Source organism: Oryzias latipes, chromosome 13 (assembly GCF_002234675.1).
Source record: "Oryzias latipes chromosome 13, ASM223467v1".
NCBI classification, from domain to species: Eukaryota; Metazoa; Chordata; class Actinopteri; order Beloniformes; family Adrianichthyidae; genus Oryzias; species Oryzias latipes.
This window is the reverse complement of record NC_019871.2, coordinates 27672970-27697782: the sequence shown is the minus strand read 5'-3', so window position 1 is coordinate 27697782 and position 24813 is coordinate 27672970. Positions and strand designations below refer to the sequence as shown.

The following is a 24813-nucleotide window of genomic DNA, read 5'->3' as shown; positions in this document are numbered from 1 at the left end:
GTCAAGGAACAAGCAGGTCATGTGGAGAGGTTGTGTTGACAGCTCAGCATCTGCATGTTTGCCAGACACTTTAGTAGCTGTGAAGAAACAGGAAAGGTTGTGCTGCATGCAAGTGTGTAACCAGAGCTGTGTTTAAAAACAGAGAAAGAGGGAGTACATTAGGTATAGTGCTTGTATCACTCGCATACTACACAAGAGTTTTAAGATCTATTCTGATTAAAATGGAGTTTTTGGTGTTTTTTACATGTTTTTTAATAGCATTTGTCTGACGATGGAGGTCATTTATAAAGAAAATTAATCTGAAATTGCCTCTCTGAGTGTTTCGTCATTAAAACTGTTGTAAATTAGGAGCAGACAAAAAGAAAATGCTGTTCAAAAAGAGATTATTTGTGACGTCGGAGATCCGCGGCGCGGGCCATAAGGTCCCTGCTCCGAGATCTCAAGAAAGGGGAAGGGAAGTGGGGGCGGGGTGGCTCTGCACCAACAGTCCCGCCAACAACTCAGAGGTAATATTCTAATGAACTACTGCCGCTCTGCAGAAACTATGTCCGACACAGATTTATTTAACTTCAAAAGATGATCAGAGCGGTTTTTTAACAGAGTTTTTTTCAGAATCTACTTTCAAAACCCATCTCAACATTTGTAAATACTTACAAAAATATACATATTTTGTGATCCTTGTGATTGAAGGAGAATACATTTCAATAAGGGGAGTTATTAGTAATGCAGGTAAATAATAAATTGTGCTGCAGAAAAATTAGCATGGAATAAGTCCATAATCTCTGGCAGGTCTTGCGTTCTTGGGACGATCTCAGACCAGACAATCCCCAGAACCCAGGCGCCGGTAGTGGTTAGAGGCCCACTAGTCCAAAGCATCGCTCCAGAAAGGAGGGGAAATGTTTTGAATGCAGAGAGACAAGCATTTACAATTTTAAAGGTGAATTTATTACCGGTGCAACCAAAAGAAGGCCAAGCAAAATTGGAGCTATCCAGCCGTACAGTTTAGATCCAGATTCCGGCTCAGACGAGGAAAACAAAGTCGTCCATGCAGCTATTTGTCTGCAAGTGGATGAATCAGAATGGAGCAGAGCAGGGAGCTTGTGGCCCACAAATTCAATGATTTTCCAATGGTGTATTTTTTTTGTTTTTTTTTTTGCTTTACAACAATTTGGATAAAGAAAATCTGAGAAATGCAATTTTGAGCTTGTTCTTCTTTATATATGTCCTCCATCATCAGCAAAATGCCACAAGAGCATAACAAAAACACCAAAAGCACAATTGTCCACAGAGTGCGTTTTTTTGTTTGTTCTTTTAAAGGTCTATCAGTGTGTCCTGTTCAAAAAGGAGTGCTGATGAATTATCCCTGATTTAGTGTTCCTGCTTTTTACAGTGTTTGTTGTCTTTAGGTAATGTGTCTCAGTGTGGTGGTCTGGACGGTATTGGTTCATAATCATTCACCTGTTTCTGATGATTAGTGCTGACTGTATTCATGTCCATGGTTTTCCTCTCAGGCACTCTATTGATTTATGAATTTCACTGGGTTTCCATTTCTTTCGGGTTGTCATGTTTCAGCCTGTTTTTTCATTTGTGTCTGGTTAAAGTTTAAATTCGGCTCTTCCTCCATCCCTGACAGGCTGAGTGTTTGTGTGCATGCACATTAATGCTTTTATTAGTTGGTAACCATCTGTCTGCAGGGAATCGCTGACAACAGCGGTGAGCTTGTTTGTTTGCCACCCCACGTGGTAGGGGAGGGAGGGTGGAATGCCCAGGTGACTGACTGCGAGTCCTGCACCAACGGTGGTGGGAGCGTAGAGTGAAAAAGAGCCACGGAGGGTGGAAACCTCTAAGGCGTGCCATGTGTGGCTGTCAGGACGATGGAGCTCTGGGGTTTAACCAGACCCATCCTCTGGCAGCTGTCTGGTTTCCATGGCGCTGATCTTACACAGAGAAAGCTATCATCTTTTATTTAATAGCTGCATTTATTGCTGCTGGGTATTTCTTCTTTTTTTTTTTTTTCAAATTAATTTATTCACTGGCTGTTGTCAGAGAATAACTGAGGCGTCTCCCCTGTTCAGATTTCTTTGTTCCTTGTCCCGAATGATCCATTTTTTTGGTAATTATCCATTGTACAAGTGCCAAAGTATCTCTATTTGAGCTGGTGAACTACTCTCACCTTTATATTATGGTTGCACAATGTCACCTCGACAGGTTCCACCAAATGCGCATCATGAATCACTGCTTCTCTGCTGCGTCAGCCTTTTTGAAGCCTCATGTGTAGCTTTGTGCCTTTGTCCTTGTCTGCAAAGTTTTATCTTTGAAGAAAAGTGACCTTCATTTGTTCCTTTCAAGGTTCTTTTTGTTTGATATGTCATGCTGCAGAAAATCAAAAAGACTAATTTGGTATAAAATCATCAGAGAAGTATAATCAATGCAGAAAGACCTGATATGCGTTTAATGAAGCGTACATTCTGTGTGCTTCCCACATATCAAGCTTACATGGTTTCATTTCAAACCCTTTTTTTTTACATCTGCTGTGTATTTGAGTAGACTCAAACAAAGGAAAAAAGATGTGAAAAATGAACTGCCCTTTACTGAATACAATCCAAATGTCAGCATGTAAACTGGTTCATCACATTACACATCCACCTGCTTCACTCCTCTATCCCCTTTAATACCTACCAGCATTTAACGTGGCATTTGAGTCTATGCACGCAAAGAGAAGAGTCAAAACCCACGAATAGCAACCTAATGTGTGCTTGTCTTTCTCTGAAGCAGTTCAAACAGAGGCTGAGAGCTGAGCAAGATTGAAACTACTTTGTACAAATCTGTACAATCCCTTTTTGGATGTCTCGTTGACGTTTGCGTACTTACAAATAACAAATAAATGTTTCTTGGTGGCTATAACCCTTGTGCTATCCTAGATGACCCCACCCTTACATTGACGTGTTCTCCCTACCATGACAAAGGTGGATAAAGGTGGAAAGATTTCATGTAATCCATGGACACCAGTGAAGATCACAAATCATTGAAGAAAAAAGGTTCAGAGCACTGTCTAGTGGGTCTAGATGACCCAACTCCCAACGTTAAAGTGCCTAAGATAGCACAAGGGTTAAAAAGCCTAATATAGAGGTCTCAGGTAGAAGACTAGGACTGGTTCGTGGGTCAGTTGGTACTGAGCCGCAGAGGGGAAATAAACACAACCTACGTGTTTTTTTTTTTTTTTTTTGTTTTATCTATAATTTGTTTCTGAAGTTTTATTTTGAAAAACGACTGAATTCTCTCCACCACATCCAACTCATTCTTGCCGCAAGTCAAGTTGCTCGATCACGTGTAGGAATTGCATGGTAAATGGTCTGTACTCATATAGCGCTTTGCTACCTTCTTCGAACGTCCAAAGCGCTTTACAGTCACAAACCCATTCACACACTAGTGGCGGCTCCGCTGCCAAACACTGGCACCAACCTTCCACCTGAGGCAAGGTGGGGTTCAGTTTCTTGCCCAAGGATGCTTCGATACACGGGTGGGCAAGGTGGGAATCCAACCCGGGAAAGACCGTATCTACCACTGCACCATGGCCCCCCCACTACATCCACTACTTTCTTACAACCACTTTATTGCTTGCAGAGTTGCCAAAATACAAACATATTAGGTGAGTATATTTGTGCAGAAAAGAGCCAATGAGGAAACAGAAGAAGAACCTCTGGCTTCAAAGAAAAATAAATCTACATTTATGAGAGAAAAACCTGGAGTCTTTACCACACACACCAAACCCACTCTGCATAATATTCAGCCACTCAGTTCAAACGTAACTAGGATGCTGCTAATAAAGTTCCTCAAGCAATGCAACAAGCAGATCCTTTCATTCATCTTCTTAACCCGTTTTGTTCCGTTTCGGGGTCATGGGGCTGCTGGAGCCTATCTCGGTCACCTGTGGGTGAAGGCAGTGGACATCCTGGACAGGTCGCCAGTCTCTCATAGGGCCTCAATCTCATTGCATGCACCTATGCAAACTCACATTCACACCTATGGGCAATTTAGATGGACCAATTAACCTATGAAGCATGTTTGTGGGCGGTGGGAGGAAGCCGGAGAAAATCCACGCATGCACGTGGAGAACATGCAAACTCCACACGTCCTGTCTTTTGCAAATGCACCGCTGCTTGCTTCATGTAAAAAAAACAAAACAAATCAACTCATTTAGTTTTGCTAAAGCAGAAGACATGTTTACTTGTCATTTTTAATTTATTATTTTTATTTATTGTCTTTCCCACTTTATAAGCCGCACCGTGTTATAAGGCGCACAGTCAATGAATGGTCTATTTTTGAAACTTAGTCCTTTACACCGGGCAAGAACGTGCTAAACGCGCGTTCTTGAACGTGCATGTAGCCCTTTGTGTTTAGGCTGGACTGTCGCGACCATATACTAGCGCATGTCCGCCACCTACAATTGGAGGAGTCTGGTGCCCCGTTAGCATATCCACAATAATACCCAACCGTGTTTGGAACTCATAGGAAAACCGTCTGACATTTTGACAGTGTACCTTTCGAGATCACTTCGACATCAATAAATAATAATTTGCGAATACTTATATCCATGACCATGACCATGATGGTTATTATTATGCTTTTCTATCTTCCTCAAAGGCCCAAGGTGCTTTGCAGTCACCCTGTAACACACACATTCACATCCTGCCGAACACTGGCACCAACTTTCCACCAGGGGCAGGGTGGTGTCAGTGTCTTGCCCAAGGACACTTCAACATGTGGGCGGGCACGGAGGGAATCGAACCTGCAATTTTCCGATCAGAGATCGACTGCCCTACCGCAGCACCACTACTATGAGAATGAATCCATCTATAAGGCGCTCTGGTTTATAAGGTACACTTGTTTTTTTTCATTTATTTTTTTCATCAAGGCTTTTATGTGTGCCTCATACTTTGGAGAGTATGGACATTATTTCACCCATACAACAGTGTCAGAAGTCGTTTTTTATTGCCGTACAGAAAGAAGCTATAAGGCAAACAGTTGGTGATGTGGATCTGAAAGGAGAAGCAAACAGGTGAGCACAGACAGAACCTGAACACTCCAGATCAATATGTTCTGTGGTGGTGACTGCCTTTGTTCTATTTACTGACACTAAACAACTGGAAAAGAAAACCTGCACACGCTGAACAGGACGAGTGTCCAAAGCAGTGCAGGGCTGACCAACCTGCTCATGAAGGATGCAGAAGTTGAGCAGGTGAATTGAGTTTAAAACAAAAGCATCAAAGTCGCAAACATCAAGATCCATTTCACATGATGCATTTTTTCCTTTATTAGTTTTTTTTTTCTATAGGTAGTATTTCAGCTTTCCTGTCCTTGAAAAAGGCAGAGCAGGCAATCAGATGATAAGCCGACTTGAATTGAAATTTCACACCTTGGGATGTGTGGTGTGTGAGAGTGTGTGAGCACACGTGGGGAGGTGGGAAAGGTGTTAGCGTGTGTGTTTTCGCTTGGAAATGAAATCACCAAGGCAAGCAGATGGAGCAAGGCCAAACAGATTAATGTCAAATTATTAAAGTAGAAACAAGGACATCAAGATAGAAAAACGAAGGGAACAGAGGAGTGAGGGGGCGGTACCTTGTGCTCCCTGCACCTATCGGATAGCGGAAGGGAGTGGCTATAAAGAGGTGGAGGAGGGAGCTAGCAGCAGCAAGAGGCACAGAGGGAGAGGAAGCAGAGCATGTTGAGAAAAGGAGGGAGAGGCGGGAAGACAGAGGCTGGCAGACAGAGAGATGCGGCGCTACAGTGTCCATGAGGCTGCTCCTCTTCATCCTTTCATCAAAGACCAAGAAGCACTGTGCTGCAGTCAAGTGCGGATTCACTGCAGGAACAAAGAGGGCAGATAGTTCACCTTGAGCTGGAGTACCCCACTTGGACCTCTGGAATTACTACTCACACTCACCGATTCATCCTGCCGGGACAAAGAGGACCAACTTTTGGATCTCTCCTGAAAGAGACAGTTTGTTGGTCAGGAGACTGTAATTGAGAGGGGGGGAGGAGGGGGGGAGGGTGCCAGCTGAGAACTCTCAGCTGCCTCCGAGCTTGGAATCCAGCAAACCCCTAAGAAAGCCCAACCTTGGAACAGCTGTCGCCCAAATTGTTTTTTGGCACCAGCTGACGCTGCTGGCATGTCTGAGTCCAGAGGACGGTGCCACAACAAAAAGGCCGGCATCCGGGCAGCCGTGATCCTGATTGGACTCCTGCACAAGTCCCGCAAAGCCAAGGAAAGGGAGAGGGAAAGAGAGGAGAACGAAGGGTGGGTGAAGTTTGTGCCAAGGTTTCTTCGGATGAGAGGTGCATGCTGGGAGAAAACGTCAGGGTCAAGCATCCTCTGCTCAGTGGCAGGAAGAACTTTCCTAGCTTATGTCTTTTAATGCGTAACTTTAGAGAAATGGGGACACTTTAATCCTTTAATGGTTCACTGATTTTGCATTTGCTGTTCTGCTGTAGGTCCAGTTCTTTAGAGAGATCTGGAGTGTTTCGAGTGAGTCGGCCTCGTTGACCGCTCTTGTGTTTGTATCTGGGTCAGTGGAAAGAAAAACACACGGGGAAGAGGGAACAAGGTGCCGAGGAGTGTGAGTGAACAGAGGTTTGCTCTGAGTGCTTTTGGAAAGCCCACAAGTGAGACTGAGAGGACAAAGGAGATGAGCAAAAAGAGCAGGACAAGAACAAAAAAGGCCTCCAGTATCCAACTCTCTATATAGCTCTTCATGTCTAGCCCTCACTATTTGTTTTCATATTGAACACATTGTGCAGTCAGCACTTGTTGATGCATGCACTTATGTTAGAGCATCAGAACAAGACTGCATCTGAGGGTTGACTAACTGCATCCAGGTTGAGCAGAGTAGGAAAAAAATGCCACAAAAACACAAGTAATATTGTTAAAAACACCAATTTTGCTTTTGGAGAGCTTCAAAAAAGGTACAGATTTGCATGTAAACGGACATTTTTTCCTTATAGACTTTCATTCAACATGCACATGCAAAGTGGGATTTTCCCTGCCCAGTTCTCTGGAGTGAGATCACCTTACTAGGTTGTGTACAAGAGGAATTAGATCCCTGAGAACAGTCCACCTGGTGGCAAACGGCGCATGAAGTTGACAGGGGCCAGCCTGCCAACATGTCCTGTCCTCACGTTTGGTAGACCGGTTTGCCCAAGCTAACTTTAGATGTACAGTTGACTGGAACTTGAGAAGATCATTGGAGATTGTGAAATTGTGATGGCATGGTGTGTGTGTATGTGTGTGTGTCTTTAATCATTACACGAGGACTCCCAAATGCACTTGTTTTAATAGCTCAGACCAAAATAGACCTTAACACACTTTGCAAAAGTTCACGCAACCTCAGTGTACATTCAAAGTGTAATTTGGATGCAAAGACAGTCTGGGTAAATATTTTTTCTTCTTTCATAAACTATTTTAAACTGGAGCTTTGGTTCCAATTTTTTCATTCATTCTTTTGACTAGCGTACATCTTCAACCATTAAAGCAAACAACATAATTCCAGCGGATTCCGAAGCAGAAAAAAGCAGCTTTGCGCTGATTTGCGACACTTGACATTAGTGAGGTGCTTACGCAATCAACGCAAATCAGCTGATGCTGTTGTGGGGAAATGTGTCTTCTTGTCGTTAGACAACACTTAATGCTGTAGTCACAACTGCACTCACGGGTGGATACAGCTTGTCTGCAGGGGAAAAAAAAATCAGCCAATCTGTACGAGGCACGCAGGTGGCCTGCACAAAACACCAAGGTCAGAGACCATTTGGTGGCCCAGAGAGCGAAATAGGCATTTTTTTCTATGGGCGTGATGTAGGCGACAGGTCATGGTCAAGACTAAAAAATATATCAAGGTAACCAATATACAGATTTTTGATTTTTTTAAACCCTGCGTAATGTGCATGGGGCCTTTTAGTGCTGTTCTAGTGATGGTTGTGTGCCCCTTGTGCGCAGCTTGACTAATAGAAATTAGGAAATTAAACAATCAGAGCGAAGTTTGATTGTCTAACTGCGTGCAGCATTTGCATTCAGCCAGTAAGGAGCCAGTGCATGCAGCTTAACAACAACTAGACTGCTGCAATAGGGCACCATACGACAGTATCACCCATATGCCATAAGGGCGTGGCACTGACATTATCCTTACAAATATTTCAACATGCACTGACCACACACTTGACAATGTACGTGACATTTTTACAACTTCCCTGAAGGTAATCGCAAGAGCCACAAGGGAACTGCGAGACACTCACTCCTCTGCCCCTGTTTACGACCTTCCATCGGCTCGGACAACCCAAAACATGCACCCGTACGGGAAACTGCAGTACAGACGCATGTGACTAAAGCGTTACGCTATTAATGGGGCTGAATCGATCAAATCGATTAATCGATCCAAATTGATCCAAGCTTAGTAAATTATTCATCAATCCATTTCAGTAGAGATTGATCTTTCATGCCTTTCCTTTTCCAGTGACCTGATGCAAAACAGCAATCAGTTTGATGCTAACGTATAATGGAATTTCACATAGGACGGCTAATGCTAACGCTTGGTCGACCTAAACATACACTGCTGACTGAATGAACAGTTTCTATACTCACAGGCAGGGATTTTCCTAACTCTTTAAGAGGAAACTTTTTTTTAATAATTCTTTGCCCAAATCTTCTGGAATATTATCGGGTAGCTAGGGTCCAGAGTGAACACCATGGGCTAAAGGCATTTTCAAGAATGCACGCGTTCTGTGCATCCTAGAACACGCATCACATGTTTAGTGTGAATGTGGCCACAAAGGGTTAAACTAAGAAGCAAGATAAACACAACCCACCAGGAAAAACCAGTTCCTCTTAGCTTCCACTGTGACCATCATGCTTAGATGATCATCTCAGATTGTAACCCTGCCTGTTAGACTTGGCTGTTGTGCAGGTGATTTTTCTGCTGTGGTTTATTGCCCTGCAACAACTGATAACTATACAGTCATGTCTGGACTGCAACAGGAACACAAAGCCCTCCCAGTCCCATCCAAATGTTCGGCTGTTGCCACTGTGGCCGGGTCACTACATCATCACTTCACTGTGTTTAAGGTGCTCTTCCTTGAGTGATGAAGATCATCTGCATCTTTTCAAACTTTGAATTTCAAGGCTGTTGTCCTTAATGTAATTATTTTTCTCGTGAATGAAAGGAAAAGTGAATCATTGCAGACCGCATTACAGGTGAAGGGGCACTGTCTTTTCATTTAGTTGTTTTGATGCTGCTTGATTTATTTTAACCTTTTTTTTCTTCTCATGAATAACAAAAAGGCACACACAAAAGCTTGCAGTCCTGTTTCTTGCCTGCCTTTTGTTCATTTCTCTTCCTCTGAATCTGAGATAGACACATACTGTATGTGCCTAGGTAGAACAGCATGAGATGTGCTGCTTCTATCTAAATGTTTCTACCACTGTCTGTGCATCACTGTCACCCATAGCTCCTTAATCTCTGGCTTTGAATTTGATTTGTTTGTGTGCTCGTGTTTTTTTTTCTTGCTTTCTGCATGCAGCACATCTTAAAAGACCAATTCAGAAAGACCCGGTTTGGGTTCATTTCCCTGTCGATGTGTGGTTGTGCGGCCAGAAGTGAGCGGGCATGTGAGTGAAAGATTCAATTATTCTGCCAAATCATTCCTAAAATTATTTCAAATTGTCGGTACCAGGCAATATGTTCACAATCCGTGTTCCTCCACCAAAGATGAAAACACTGATGTAAATGCCAGTTTTCCAGCTTTCCTCTGGACAAACCATCTCTTTTTCCTCGCTCTGTGAAGATTCCATGTGAGTAAAGCAGTTTACTCATCTGTATGTCCCCTCAGAAAGGAGGCACAGGAGGTGTTTATTCTTAGTTTCTTAGTTTCGTCATCTGTCATAATCTCAGAACGCTCTGTGACTGGCTCGGAGTGTACCCAGCTTCTGGCCTTCTGACCACTTGGCCAAGGCTTTTCCAGTTTCCGTGTTTACGTTATCACCAGATGCCATTGACTTAAAGTTGACTTTATGGGAAAATAAAGTCGACTTTTCTGTTTTTTCAGCACTAAGACATAAAATGAACTTCTAGAACCTTATATATAGAAATTTGAAGCATTTAGATGAAATAGCAATGTTGCTTTGAAGGAAGATAATTACCTTATTAGCTGTAAAGTAGCCACACAGAGCTAGTCTTGATTTTGTTCCTTCACTAAAACTTTCATGTACAGCTTCATCCAATAAGCACTGATTTAAAGCTTTTGTGAAATGAACCTGAACGGGGAATGACCCAAACCGGTGCTGTGCGTTTATGGGTCGTCTGGGCCAATGGAGGGTCGTAGACAGAATGGAACACTTTGAGGCTTGTACAGCCAACTGGAGGGATGTCATGAAAATGAGACGTACCATTGTTGTGCATGTGGTAAGTGTATCGTGAAGTATGGATAATGAAAGTTGCACGCACTTTTGACTTGTGCCCTTATGTCACACTCTAATTGTTTGCGCACTTCTAACAGTAAGGCTTCATGCAATGCAGCACGCACTTATCACTTGAATGGCACTACCGGGCTTTTGGTGCAGCGTGCAGGACTTGGTGGGGTTGAAAGTCAAAAATTCATACGACAGGCTTGCGTCTCGCCTGCTTCACTCTTACGCTTACATGTTTTCTCCAAGTTTTCACTACAATCTTTTGCTTGCAGAAGAAGCCAGTAGAAAAATGTGCATAAACATTTTGGGTGTCACTAAGCGCTCTTTGACCTGCAGGTAATTCTTCGCCCGCAGACAGACCATATATAACCGTAAGGGAAGTTGTGACTAATGAGACCTGAGATATATACATGATTTAACTGGCCTCAATCTCATAGAAAGAATCGTCCAGTTAAGGGAGATGGTTATAACAACCACAAATCAAAAGTCTGTCCAACTTTGACAGTAGATACTTTATGTGACACGTTGGACAGATTAAAGGCTGTTCATCTTTGACCCATCCCAGTCCCTATTTCTAGTTCTATTTCCCATGTCATAGTTTAAAATGTACTTTTGTTGTTTGTTTTGTTGTTTTTCTTGCATCCCTTCGTGTGCAGTCTTCTGTTGCCTTTTACATTGTTTTTTTGTAGATGTTTGTGTTTTAAACTTGCATAGAGAAAGGGTAACATCTTCCTGAGGTGACCAAGTGACCTTTGACATGTTTCAGAATCGTTTCAATCGTCCAGGAAATTCATCACAGCCAAAAATCTTAAATAGATTTTGTCAGGCGGGCTGAGCCAGACACTGATGATTGCCAGTTAGTTCAAATGAGAAGGAAAAGCCAGATTAACGTCACTATGACTCACTCTGTGATTTTTATTTGCTATTACCTGAAGACAAATGGATGCTAAAATATCTAAAGCAAAGAAGATTTACGTGAAAATTAAATTTGACTCGCTCCGGTCTATATTTCACTTAGGAACCAACCATAGAAGAAGGAATTTCTCAGACAGCTATTGACTGATGGGCCTGTGAGTCACTGAAACTAACTAATGGTGTTGTCACAGTACAATTACAGCACTGAATACCAATAGATACCAGAGTACAAGAAAGACAGAGGTGTTCTTTCACATTACAGTCAAATAAGACCAAAAACAAGACCTATAATGCTCAGCGACTTGTCTTAAAACCTACTCAGATGAAAAACTTGTTTTTGGTGTTCTTGTGGCATTTTTCTGATGATAGAGGAGATACATAAAGAAAATTAAATTTAAAATTTCATACTTTTGTCGATGCATCTGACTGGCCAGTTTATAGCTTGAATAACTTGCACTACAGAAAAAAACAGCATGAAAAGAAATCAGGATTAACAAGAACATGTTGAAAATGTATCAGAGCAAGAATGGTTATTCTGACAAACAGATTGAGTAACAGCTGTTTATATCTCAATACAAATCTATGGGATTATGGCGTCTTGGAGCCAGCAGCTACTTCCTGTTTGAAATGCAAGAGGAGAAGAGTAAGTCCGTCAATGGATGCGTCCAGGTCAGCATGCATGACAACTGGGTGACATGCATGTGTAAGGGTTTCACTGAGTCTACAAACAATGCAACAAAGACTAAGCAAAGAAACGACAACTTTTCCTTCAGATGAACGTCCACAAAGTGCTGCTATTCAGTGTAAAAGGCTGTAAAATAATTAGCCCTGACTGGAGGAGAATACTGCTTACTTCCATTCAAGTTGAATGAAATGAGTCAGAAAATGTTGAGATTATTTGTCAAACCTAAAATGAAGTCACTGTCAAGGATTTCAAGCTTGCTGAATGGCTAAATAAATCTTAGCCTATACCCAACTGGCACACTGCAGTGGAAATCCACGCCAGACCATTCCAAACAAAGGCATGCTGACCTAACTGGCATCCCTACTGATCAGTGGAAATGTGGCTTCCACATTCCTTCTATTTTTTTCTAAGTCAGACTAACCTGCGACTACACTCAGTCATAGCATAGGTCTGAATGCTATGTGGCATTTGCAGTCGCCAACACATTCTCCATCTGCACTGACTGCACCGCATCTCTCATTCTAGTTATCTCAACTGAAGACCACAGAAAACTGGACACAATTCTATTTTTCCTGAAGGAAATGCAGGATGGTTCTCGAAAGCAGAGTGAAACATCGATTTATATGTTGTTCACACTAAAGAAAATGGGTGAATCACAACAGCAATGATAAAAAAAGTGCATAATCTTGCTTCCAGCAAAACATCTCACAGTTTCCCCCACCTTTACCTGAGTGGGTTTGTGCACAGATGTCCTTGCAGAGAGCTGCTGATAGAGACGCTGCTTTCGTGTTGTGACAGGCTGCATTTGTCAAGCCTGTACACACTGAACTAGCTCTATAAATGAGGTTTCTAATTTAGGATCAATGTAGTCGTAATCACATTAGCTGAATTTATTTTTTCCTACATATCAGTTCTGATTAAGCCATGCTCAAAGGCATTGCAGATAATTGGACGAGAAAGGCCAAAGTTATGTAGGGCCTGTATTTTGTTGTCACATAGTTATTATGCACCTTTTATTTGCTGTATAAAGAGCTACCCACTTAGCATAATGGTGGAGTTGAGTTAATAAGCTTTCACTTCTTTTCCTCTTAGTTGGTTTCATAAAAACTTGGCGGATGTGTGATTTTGCTCATGTTTGGTTGAGGTCCATGTGACCAGTGTCTGTTTTTCTCTAAATTATTTGTTGCAGCTTGAATACATAGATGTAATGCACATTTATAAATGTCTTTCTGCATTTTATTAAATGCAACTTTTATAGCCGTAAACACATTTTATTTTGAGATAGAGCTCCAAAGATCCCTGAGTAGAAAGTCCAGGTTCAGTTCCATCAATGTGTGAATGTGTGTGAATGGGACTGTGACTGGAAAGAGCTTTGGGCCTTTAAGGAAGGTAAAATAATTACTATATGTACACACCATTTACCATTTGCCTTGTAAAGACTACATTTTTCACTTTTCCATTATTTTCCATTGTTAAATAAAACGGTTAATAAAGGTTTAAGTTTTTTAAAGTTGACATGAAAGCATTGTTTTAAAGGTATTTCTGAGCTGGAGAAACATCTTTAAACCTATCGTTTAAAGTATTACATATTTTCTACGTTACACGACAGGGGTTGACATAGCCCAGAAATTTGCACTGGCCCACAGGGCCAGTAGTTTTTGAAAGTTACTGGCCCGACACCGCGCACAGCGAGACCCGCCGCTCCGCAGGTGCTTGCAACTTTAGGGGGGTCCGGGGGCATGCCCCCCCGCAAAATTTTAATCTGGTGCAATTTGGTGCATTCTGGTGACATCTAGCACTTATTTATACACTTTTCAATGACTAAAAATAGAGCATATCAAACTTAAATCTGCTTTAGTCTGTTTCAGATGTTTTGAAGAGAGCACTGCAGTGTAGTAGGAAACACTAGTTAAGAAGTTTTCATGCTGCCTCTAATCACTGCTATTTCACATTTGTTCCTAATCAATAGTTAAGAAGTTTTATTTACTTTTTTGCCCTGACTGCCTTAAGGTTCTGCTTTTTGTTACTGTTGCAAAGTTACATTTACTTTTTAGGTACTTTAGTTACCTAATTAAATTAAATAATTGAAAAATTAAATACAATTAAATTACTGAGATCATTCAGCTAACTAGAAATACTTACTGCTTACAGTGTTGTAAAGAAAAACAAAATTAAGTAGTTTGACCTTATACTCCATTTGAGTCTGAGATTCAGGTATTTTGAGTTGCCTTTGATTCTTTGACATTCAGCTTAAAGCTTAGTGCATACAGTTTCATCTTCAATGCATTCATTAAATATCTTGCTGTCCATAGCACTAATTCCACCCGTCACTCCATCTAACATATTCCTATCTATTCCTGCCATGTCTTCCACATCTCTGACATGCTTCAGTCTCTCTTCAGTGACGGTGTTGGATTTATGATCATCGTGGTGAAAAACCACCAGGGGGCGCGCTGATATGTGTCAGTTTAAATATATCTACATAAGATGTAATAATAACCCACTGGCTTGTTCCTTCGTTGTTGCTGTTTAACAATGTTTAGTGTTGAATTGTTACATTCAATAAAGTTTGAAAAAAAAACAGTAGTGAGCGCGTGCCGCGTGGTGCTCGGCAGTGACAGCCACGCGCGCAGGCGGGAGAGGAGGAGAAGAGTGATAAAAGGTTTCCCATAGAAACCCTTGAAGTCTGAACACAGGACTAGCAGAAAAAGTGAATTATAAAGACGAGGTAAATCTACACGTTTTCGCAAAATATACTTTACTGTAAAAGGTGAAAAATGTATTAATTGTTAGATATTTTAGTGGCCCGAGCGGACAAGTAAAAAATAAAGTCTTGTGGTCCGTACTGCTCGAAAAACAGGACCGGGCCAGCGGACAAATGGCTATGTCGAGCCCTGCACGAGTTCATTAGGAATTTTCCTCTGAGTCGCACACCGGACTGTTAACACGGAGCAACCCCGCCCACCTCTATCATCACCCATAAGTGAGAGCTCTCTGTTAGCTCCCGCTAGCTAACAGCCCCTCACACCATAACCCTTGTGCTATCATAGATGACCCCCCCCTTACATTGATGTGTTCTCCCTACCATGACAAAGGTGGATAAAGGTGGAAAGATTTCATGTCATCCATGGACACCAGTGAAGATCACAAATCATTGAAGAAAAAAGGTTCAGAGCACTGTCTAGTGGGTCTAGATGACCCAACTCCCAATGTTAAAGTGCCTAGGATAGCACAAGGGTTAAACCTAACATTACGCGTGCAACAAAAATGTCGAGAAATATCAATTGTGGGCAGGATCGTTATCGCGGAGAAACCACCCATATCCTTGTTGTGAAGCTTGGAAAGGGAAGATTGTAGTCCACCCAGCTCCTTTTTTAACAAATACGATCTTTTTCAAACAATTTCTTTTAAATCCGCTTCTATTTAACAGCAAATCGAATAAAGACATAATCAGAAATGAGCTTTATTTTCTTTAATGCCACAAAAACACGTTAAAACCACCCAAAACAAGATTTTTGTTGGAGTGGGTCTTTAACCTTCATTTAGCACCAAAGGGAAAAAAAAGACTATTTTTGTATATAATTGGAAATAAAGTCAGGCATGAAAGGGTTAAATCTGTGTTCTAGATTGTGTCTTTTACTGACAGACAGCAAAGTGGTCAAATGAGTTTCATTAAGGGTCCTCTGCCTGCGACTCAAATCTAGCCCAGCTGTGACAAGGACCTTTGGCTTTAGTTAATGGTACAGCCGCTCGGCCAGCTGAGGTAACCTGCGCCCCATTTGCACTCGCAGACAGAAAGCATTATTGGACATATGAAGTGCTGTTTGAAAGCGCTCCGTCTTACTCGGCTTTTCCCAAACCCCTTACATAGTTTTTCCCCTTTCCTTTGCTCTCCTCCTTACATTCTGTCAAACCCTCCTCCTGTAGTTTCCCACACCTCATTTTGTCCTCTCACTCATGCGTCTCCATTCCTCTGTGTCTCCGTAGTTTTCCCCTCCATCAAATACCTTAAACTCACTTGTTTCATTTTTTCAGACGTTCTGTCAACTAAGAAAGCACGGCCAAAAAAAAAAAAATTTTTAACATCAACACAACATGCCGCTTTGTCGCAGACTGTAATGGAAGAGATGGCATTGTTTCGAAAAAGTGCCCGGAGACGCACCCAAGACAGCCCTCTTAGCGCTGCACAAGGCCTGAAAGGGCTATTTTTAGTTTATTGTCTCTCCCCCTCACCTCGCTCAGTGGCCTTCTCTCTTTCAGCAATCTGTCTGTCTCCCTTTCGGTCTGCTCCTCTCCCTGTCTTACTCCACCTATCCCTCCTTTTCTTCGCATCGTTTCGGCTCGGTTAAGGTCATCCAGTTAAGTGACTTAGCTGAGCTATTGAGAAGATTAATAGTTGTGTTCAGTTTCTTTGACTTGAGTCAGTAGACAAGGGGGGGCTGAGCAAAGATTAAGAGAGGAAAATAACAAGACCTGACAGGTTTTACAAATGTTACCACATTTTCTGCAGTATGGTTTACACTTGAAAGCATAACTTTATTTTATTTTTTAACGATCTGGAGCGCCTTATTAATGGATTTGATTTGATGTGACCTAGCGGTGTCAGACAGTCATTTTTTTACACATAACTAACAAGTTTGGAAGTTAGTGTAGTCATAGTAATGTTTGTTTTAGCAGTATTAATCGTTTTTTTTACAAGTTACAAACAGCTTTGAGAGTTACAGGTATTGTGAATACGCTAACACGGCTAACGCGGGTAATGTGTAGCATGTCGGACTGTGTTTTTTTAACTGTTAATAACAAGGTTTGGAGTTAGTCACAGTTTCTCTTAGTGGTGTCAGTCTGTTTTGTGTTTGTTTTACGAGTTACTATATCAAGTTTGTAAGTTACAGATGTTGTTAATAGTCTAACATAGATAACACTTGAAACGCGACTAACCTGTAGTGTTGTTGAACTGTTGAAACCATACAGTGCAGCACTATGTTGTGCCCTGAATTTTAAAAGCAACTCGGACAACATGCTCACTATTTTCTTTTTAAACGGCGGATATGACGTCATCGAATTCACAACGTTAAAATTTAATTGATACGAGTGTTTTGCGACAATTATTTATGAGTCCACATTGATGGTTTATTAAATAAATCCATGTGAAAACATTCTTTGGGCAAAATTTGTTCTGATGCGATGCCTTGGGGTCTATATTCACTGATCTAGTGAGCATCGAAGCACACTGGTTATTTACACAGACTTCTGGGAAATTTCCAGGGCACTTGATTTTGGGATAGTAGATTCGGACAGCACTACAAAATGGCGAACGCACTATGTAGTGATCAGGGAAGGAATTCTGACACAACCTGTGTTGTTGTTTTTTTTGTGTTGCTAACTAGGTTGGCGGTTACCGTAGTCATAGTAACTTTTGTTGTAGCAGCACCAGTGTGTTTTTAGTGAGTTGCAAACAAGGTTAGGTGTTCTTGTAAACACGCTAACGCTTCTAGCGTGGCTCACTGTGAACGTAGTTGATAAAGTCTGCCTGACTGACTCATCTCTGACTCCTTTGTCTCTTTTATTTTTCATGATCCGGTAGACCCTTTTGAGTAGAATCAGAATCAGCTTTATTGGCCAAGTACAGTGCATATAGGAGGAATTTGGCTTTGAGTAGAAAACGTGGTAGTTGGATATAACGAGGAAAAATTGTGATGCTAGACATGCTTTTCACTGCAAAAGGCTATGGTTCTGCGCCAGAGAAACATAAATAATATACGTATGAAAAGCTAGCAAATTACAGAAAAAAAGGACGTTTTTGTTTTGTTTTTGTTTACTTCTACTAAACCGACCATGTGCCCTTTAACAATACTATTGATTTCACTGGGTCAACATTGTGAAGTGCTTTGTTTAAATCAAGTATTTCTGGTTTAGTGTAAACACTAAATAAATAAATAACTATTGAACACGTTTCCATTGAAAGTTTAAAATGCATCGGCTTTTACACATGTGGGAAACAGAGAAAGCATCAGTCAACCTTTCAAGTTTCCTATCCAGCATGCAGCATGTCTGGATTTTCTTCCGGACATTTACCATTATTGCAGGAAGTCCTCTTTTAGATTCAGAAACAACTTGTTGTAAGGAGGCCTGGCTGTGGTAACACCCACGATAAAACAAAATGCCAACCATCTAGACTCAAGAGGCTATATTAAAGACTATATTTTTCACTTTTCCATTATTTTCCATTGTTAAATAAAACGGTTAAGAAAGGGTTAAGTTTTTTAAAGTTGACATGAAAGCATTGTTTTAAAGTTATTTCTGAGCTGGAGGAACATCTAAAATAGTCTAAACAGAAACTACTTTACAAAAGCGAACACAATAAAACAATGGGCATCTGGGAGTTTAACCATAAAAGTTGTTCAGATGCTCTAGTCTACGAATACTTAATGATTTCTAACCAAGTAAATCATAATGAATAAAGTTGTTTTTCTAAATTTGAGATTCAGCAGTAAAAAAAGCCCTATAAAGTGTAAGAGGCTGCATGTATGTATAATTTATCTTTATCATTAAACAGAAGTTTTAGCTATTATACACATTTAAAAGATGTAACCTATGAACATTTCAGACCTTTTAAGGGTCTTTGTAACGCCTGAAACGCAATCTGAAGACCTTAAGTCAGCCATCATCATCTGCATCATCTGTATCATCTGCATACAGACGAACTTCAGCTTGAATGTCTTCACTTCCTTTAGAAGAACTCGTTAATAAATACAATATAAACCTTTAAAGTGAAGATTGTGAAGCAAAATTCTGGACAAACTAACACTAATTTATTCTATGCCATGTAAAATTAAAATAGCATATTTTGCTTAACAACTATGACATGTTTTTAAAGCCTTTAGAAACTTTTTGGTGTACAAAACATAAAGACATCGGCAGATTAAAAATATTCAAGGTCTGATCCCACAAGTTGAATGTGTTCTGATACTATTACACAAAAAAGCCACTGTTGTGACATAAAAGAACATCGTAAAAAAGCCTGTAAAAAGCAAAACACTTTTAAAAAGCTAAACTGTCCCATGTTTTATATCAGATTGCTAAAATAAATGCAAATATACCCATACTTGGTAACAAAGACTTGCTAAGGTCATGACGAGTTCCCCAGCTCGAAACAGAAGAACCTCTTTGACATTTGTGAGATTAAACAAAAGCTGCGGTTAAGTAAATTTTAATTAGCTCTTAAAGTTTTTTTATTGACTCAATAATTTTGCTGTCAGCTGCATAGTTGCTATGCTTAAGACCAAATAGTTCTTGAGCCTTTAAGTCACTCCTGTTCCTTCTTATTCTGGAACATTTCGTGACAGCTCAGACAGTTTTTTTTTTGTTTCTTCCTTTTTCTGACAGGAGCAAAATGATGATAGTATAACTTGACTTTTTCCCAGCGAAGGGATGAAGTAGAACACAGGCGTGATTTACATTGGTTGGCCCCCGAGGGGTTTGGGGAAGGTGAGACTTTTCTCAGGTGTCACCTTGGGCTAATGATGGGATTAATTACAGAACAGATAAAAAGAGAGGAGACAATGAAAACAGGTACTAAACGTGAAGATTATTCATTATAGGAAATCTATGTCTGTTGTCAGTCTTTGGATTGTGGGAAAACACTATTGTGGGTAAGGCTGGCGGTTTTACACATTAGTTAATAGCTTTTTTTTTCATTCAGCCAGCAGATAAAAAAAATTATAGGCTTATTTTTAGTAACATAAAAAAAATTAAAAATCTATTCCCAGCATGCAATTTCAAACGTTAAAATAAAGTACTTGACGTTAAAATTGTCATACAAGCTCCTTGGTTGTTTTGAAGGTTGGAAATTCTTGTTTTATGTTTAATCCACTCCCTCATCTATAGCATGAAGACGTTGAAAAGACAATGTTGGCTGAATACATATAAGTTGTGATAAAGTAGCTTACTGATAGTCCAGGAAGTGTGCACACAGACACGCACAAATTTAAATGTATTTGCTTCCACTGTGGAGGAATAGCAGCTTGGAGACGTTATTTACATACTGCCTTGGTATATAGCAGCTCTAACGATAAAGAACCTGCACATATTTATGTACACAAATGCGGTGACGTCTCTTTTCACCACAGGCATGCTGCTCCCTATCTATTGATCTCATCCTCTTGCTGATAATGAGAATGTTTCAGGTTGTGGCTAGGCATCTAATTTCCTGCCCGCTGTCATCTCTGAGGCCATTCATACGGCAGCAATTGAGCGGGGAAGGCTGACGTTCCCACAGTCAGCAGCTGGGGATTTCTGCTGTGGTCCCTTCCCCAATCATTGCTCTGTTAACCCCTTTTGCATGTCATTGTAAATGTCAGCGTGGGCCCGGTCAGAAAGCTGGCTTTAATTCCCTGTTTATGGAGTGGAAGTAGTAACAGTGACAGAGTGATAGATAGCAGAAGAGGAAGTGGAGGAAGGACAACAAGACAAAGTGCTTGTAATTCAATCTGGCGATTAAAGGGCATTAAAGTTGACGTGGCAGCTCTGTTTCCTGCAACTGCAGTCATGTTTCTTGTATGTAAAAATAATCAGTGACTGATCTCAGACACCCGGCATTATGCACCGGTGATAATCTTGGTAATAGGTGTTCAAAGCCTCCTAACTTGATCAATTTTGGTTATGCAATGCGACAGGCTTCTATTTCCTGCATGCTCCTCATCATGTGCAGCTTTCAGTTTGCTTTTCAGCGCAGTAATTACCAAGTTTAATCCTGTGTGTGGAATTGAAGAGGATTCAGTTGCGCCCTGTTTTTCCTCATCTATTTCACCATATTCTGTGATTTTTCCCTTCCCCTCTCTGCCTGCAGAGCCCTTTTCTTTCCACATTTCTCTGTCTTCAATTAGTGCTGTATTAACTCCATTAGTGAAATCATCAGCTGAGTAATCGGCCAATCAGCTAGAGGATCTGGCTCTCTATCATGTTTCATAACAAATATTAGGACCAGCTGGAAACAGCCCCCAAAACGCGCCTCTGGTTCTCCATCTCTGTCCTCAGCTCTTTGTTTCCGTCATCCTTCCATCACCCTGATTTCTTTTTTATCGCCTTATCTCCTGCTTTTCTTCAGATTTTGGGTTTTGTGGGGGTGTTCAGACAGAGGTCGTGTTCAGTCTTTTATCTCCAGTTTTCACACAGTCTTTACCTCTCTGCATCCTGCCTTATCCCCCATCCCCGTCTCTCTGTCCAAATCTTATCTTAAGTGAGTAATCAATACATGAGCTGAAAAGTATTATGCTCTCTCCGGTCTGTCCTTCAGGTTTTTCTCAAACGCACACACATTGTCATTAGATAAAGAGTAAATGTGTATCTGTAATTACTCACACATACACAAACAATAAGTAGCAATTGCTCATTTAAAAACAATTTTATGCGCGTTAATATAGAAATGCATCTTTACCAGAAATATCTAATCTTGTGATATTTTTAAGCATCTATTGAAATACTTTGTATACTGTTGCAGGGCTACACACACATACACACAGATGCACACAGATGGGCGATCTAGAATTACAGATTAACCTATGAAACCTGGTTTTGGACTGTGGGAGGAAGCCAGAGCGCCGCGCATGCATAAGCAACATTCAAACTCCACACAGAAACGAAGAAGAATCAGAGCAGCACATCTTCACTTTCAACCTATGAAAACAAAACCCAACTTGGGACATTTCAAACCCCCCCAAAAAAAACATGAAATAACAATACAGATGCGGCAGTAACATCAACCTCTGCTAATAAATACAGACTTAAACAATTCTACTTTGATCAGTCACTTTCACCAAAGATGTCCTGTTTTCGGACACCATCACATCGTCTTTTAGGATTACAGAACTTGTTGTATTCGTCCATTAGCAAAGGTTTAAAAGATGGTCTCTAAAGCCCATAACACAACCATAAATGCACCTTTTAAAATATACTTTATGTTATTTAATTACCCAATTCAATTATCTGTAGCCCTCTCTGGGAAAATAAGCGGCTTGTTTATAACGTGCAAGGCATGATGGGACCGCAGCTCAATAAGCTGTGGGAAGGTTGTCTTCTACAGGTCTTAACGGCGATGTGCAATAGACCAATGAGTTGATGTCGAATGGACGCAGAATGCATATCTCTAGCTGTAAACGCCAAAACAGCCATAATTTAGACATTTAATAGCTGCAGCCATCCGCCGTGGGATTAGTTTGATTTTATAAGTAATCATAAAAAAAGTATTCTTGGGTAAAAAAAATTGCCTTAATCAATGTTGATACAAAACCAGAAATCAATTGTACAATGTAGAAAATGAAACGTTTTCTGTCTTTCCTTATTCTACATGTGTGTGACTGCCTCTGGTAGGCAAGGCAGACAAGAATAATGGCATTGTGTTTTAAAAAAACATCTCCAATCAATCCCCATCTTCTTTAAAAATGCTAAGCTGCATGTAATACCTGCACGAAATGTTTATACCTGCACCTGACTTTTCAGAAAAGATTAAGTCCTTTTCTATAAAGCAACAAGCCTTCCACGATTCATTTGACACAGGGATGGCTGAACTCCAGGAAGACGGGCTCTGGAGGCTTTTAGAATCCCGTCACTGCTTAATAAAAGGCATTCTGGAGCCTTTTAGACTTAATCTATCATTTGTAAAACAAAAGAAAAGTATCTGCACACTTCTTGCAGCCGTAAGGAATACAAATGTAAAACCAGAAATGAAAACCTTAAGTAGTAGTGTCATCTCTTATAACGCCTAGAGCGTATCCTTTGAATTGTTGGAGTGGTTTTAAAAACACTTTACCCTTCTTAAACCCTCTCATTCCATGTTTAATGGTTTTTTTTTTCTTTTTTTAATAATCTCTTCTTGTGTCTTGCTGCATTTCCATGACACATGTCAGAACTTTATCAAAATCCTAGAAATGTCAAAAACACAATTTTGTAATTACACTATTAAATCATCATTATGTGAATAAACACAGATGACGTGATAAGTCATTATGAGGGATAAGAACAATACTTTGATTTACAGCAGATACTAGCACTCATCATCATCTATCAGAGGAGACGTCTGCGTCTTTTTTCGGCCATGTAGCAGCGTTTTGGGCGGCATCATGGGAAATGGTGGTTGGTGATTTTCCAGTGGAGCTGTGGATCCAATAATTCCCCATGACACACAACTCAACTTTTGATGAACTGTGTGACGCTCTTGTGGCGCCTGCCGGGCAGTGCCCGAGACAGCCAGTTCCTACCAAGACGTGCATCGCCATCGACAAACTGCGCGGAGTTGGTGTTCACATAATAATTTGAAAAAAGTGTTTCCATTGCAGTTTTGCGAAATATGTCAATTCCGATACGCCGCAAAAGCCCAGTCCTCCAAGCACTCCAAACAAAAACTTTTCTTTTCATTAAATGCAAGTTTTTTTCACATTTTACTTGTGGAAAATGTAGTTGTGACACTTATTATTTTGAGAAGCACACAGGGGTTGTTACATTTTGTTGTCTTAATTTCCTACAGATGTTGGCTTTTTTGTGAGGCGATGTAAGAAGTATTTCCCATTTATTCCATTTTTTTTTTTTTTTATTAAGTCATGAAATCCAAGATTCGCCTTGATTTTAAACATGCGCACAGTTCAGAATTTTGTTCAAAGTGATAAACGCATACCGTATTTTCCGTACTACAAGTCGCTGCGGAATATAAGTCGCACCAGCCCAAAAATGCATTATAAAGTGGAAAAAAACACAGATAAGTCGCACTGGACTATAAGTCGCATTTTGACTTGCACAACCTCATATGACACAATCATAGCAGACTGTTTATCACATAATTTCACAGTAATTCTTTCTCACTTATTTCGTTATTCCTTTCATGAAGCATCATTGGCCAACTAACACTCATCCTGTATTTGTAGAATGTAGTCATTTTTATTGCATTTCTGAATCTATGAAATCATTGGAAAATAGAATATTATGTTGTTAGCCTTCAAGATCTTACTGTAAAAAAAAGGGTTTGCTGATTCTCTGGGTCACTTAACATACTCTTAACACTTAACATACCTCATACATCAAATTGACCCAGGAACATTATCTCTCTTCCTCACAAATGAACATAACAGGAGGGTTAACAATGTATTTATTTCAATTTATTTCTAATATAAGTCGCTGCGGAGTATAAGTCGCACCCCTTGCCAAACTATGAAAAAAAGGGCGACTTATAGTCCGGAAAATACGGTAGCTTTTGTGACTTAAATTGACATTAAACATGCATGTCTGCAGAGCCTTTCTGTTGTTGTTATTTGGGGGGGGGGTGCATTCCCATAGAGCACTAAATCCTTTTTCTGAAAGTATCTGCAAATATGTTTGAGTGAAGCTACAACAAGAAAAAAAAAGGTGTCATCCTTGTGTACATACAAGGTGGCTTTAGAGATCTGCCCCCAAAGACAGTCTTCCAAACAGGTTTTTCCTTTTCACAAGTCAGTCGTGGAAAACCACCAGGGTTTCCTGTAGTCTGAAGAGACAGAAGACAGAGAGAACAACGATGTCCATCAAGAGAATGAAAAAATCGTGTTTTTTTGTGCTTTGGACTCTTTTGGTTTGTCTTAGCTCTTCATTCCATCTTTTTCCTTCATAACTCCAAGTATACCATTGCAAACAGAGAGCACAGTGGAGCATTGTTTGAACGCTGACCCTGTTGGAAAAAGATGGCCACTGTGGGCTTTTTATCTGCACTGAGGGTTGATCTGTTGTCGTACGCCCT

General features: G+C 40.6%; 1 protein-coding gene across 4 annotated transcripts in view; it reads left to right on the top strand.

Moving 5' to 3' along the window:
- The window catches only part of rap1gap2 (RAP1 GTPase activating protein 2), a 123658-nt gene that overhangs the window by 58421 nt on the left and 40424 nt on the right, over positions 1-24813 (top strand). Inside the window, exon 1 of one of the 4 annotated variants that reach the window (XM_023961598.1) lies at positions 5857-6298. The exons of the other annotated variants lie outside the window; for them this stretch is intronic. Within the exon in view, the coding sequence (XP_023817366.1) occupies positions 6171-6298 (128 nt within the window). The 5' untranslated portion in view covers positions 5857-6170. Of the gene's footprint in view, positions 1-5856; positions 6299-24813 lie in introns of those variants that run through there. 4 annotated transcript variants of the gene reach the window in all.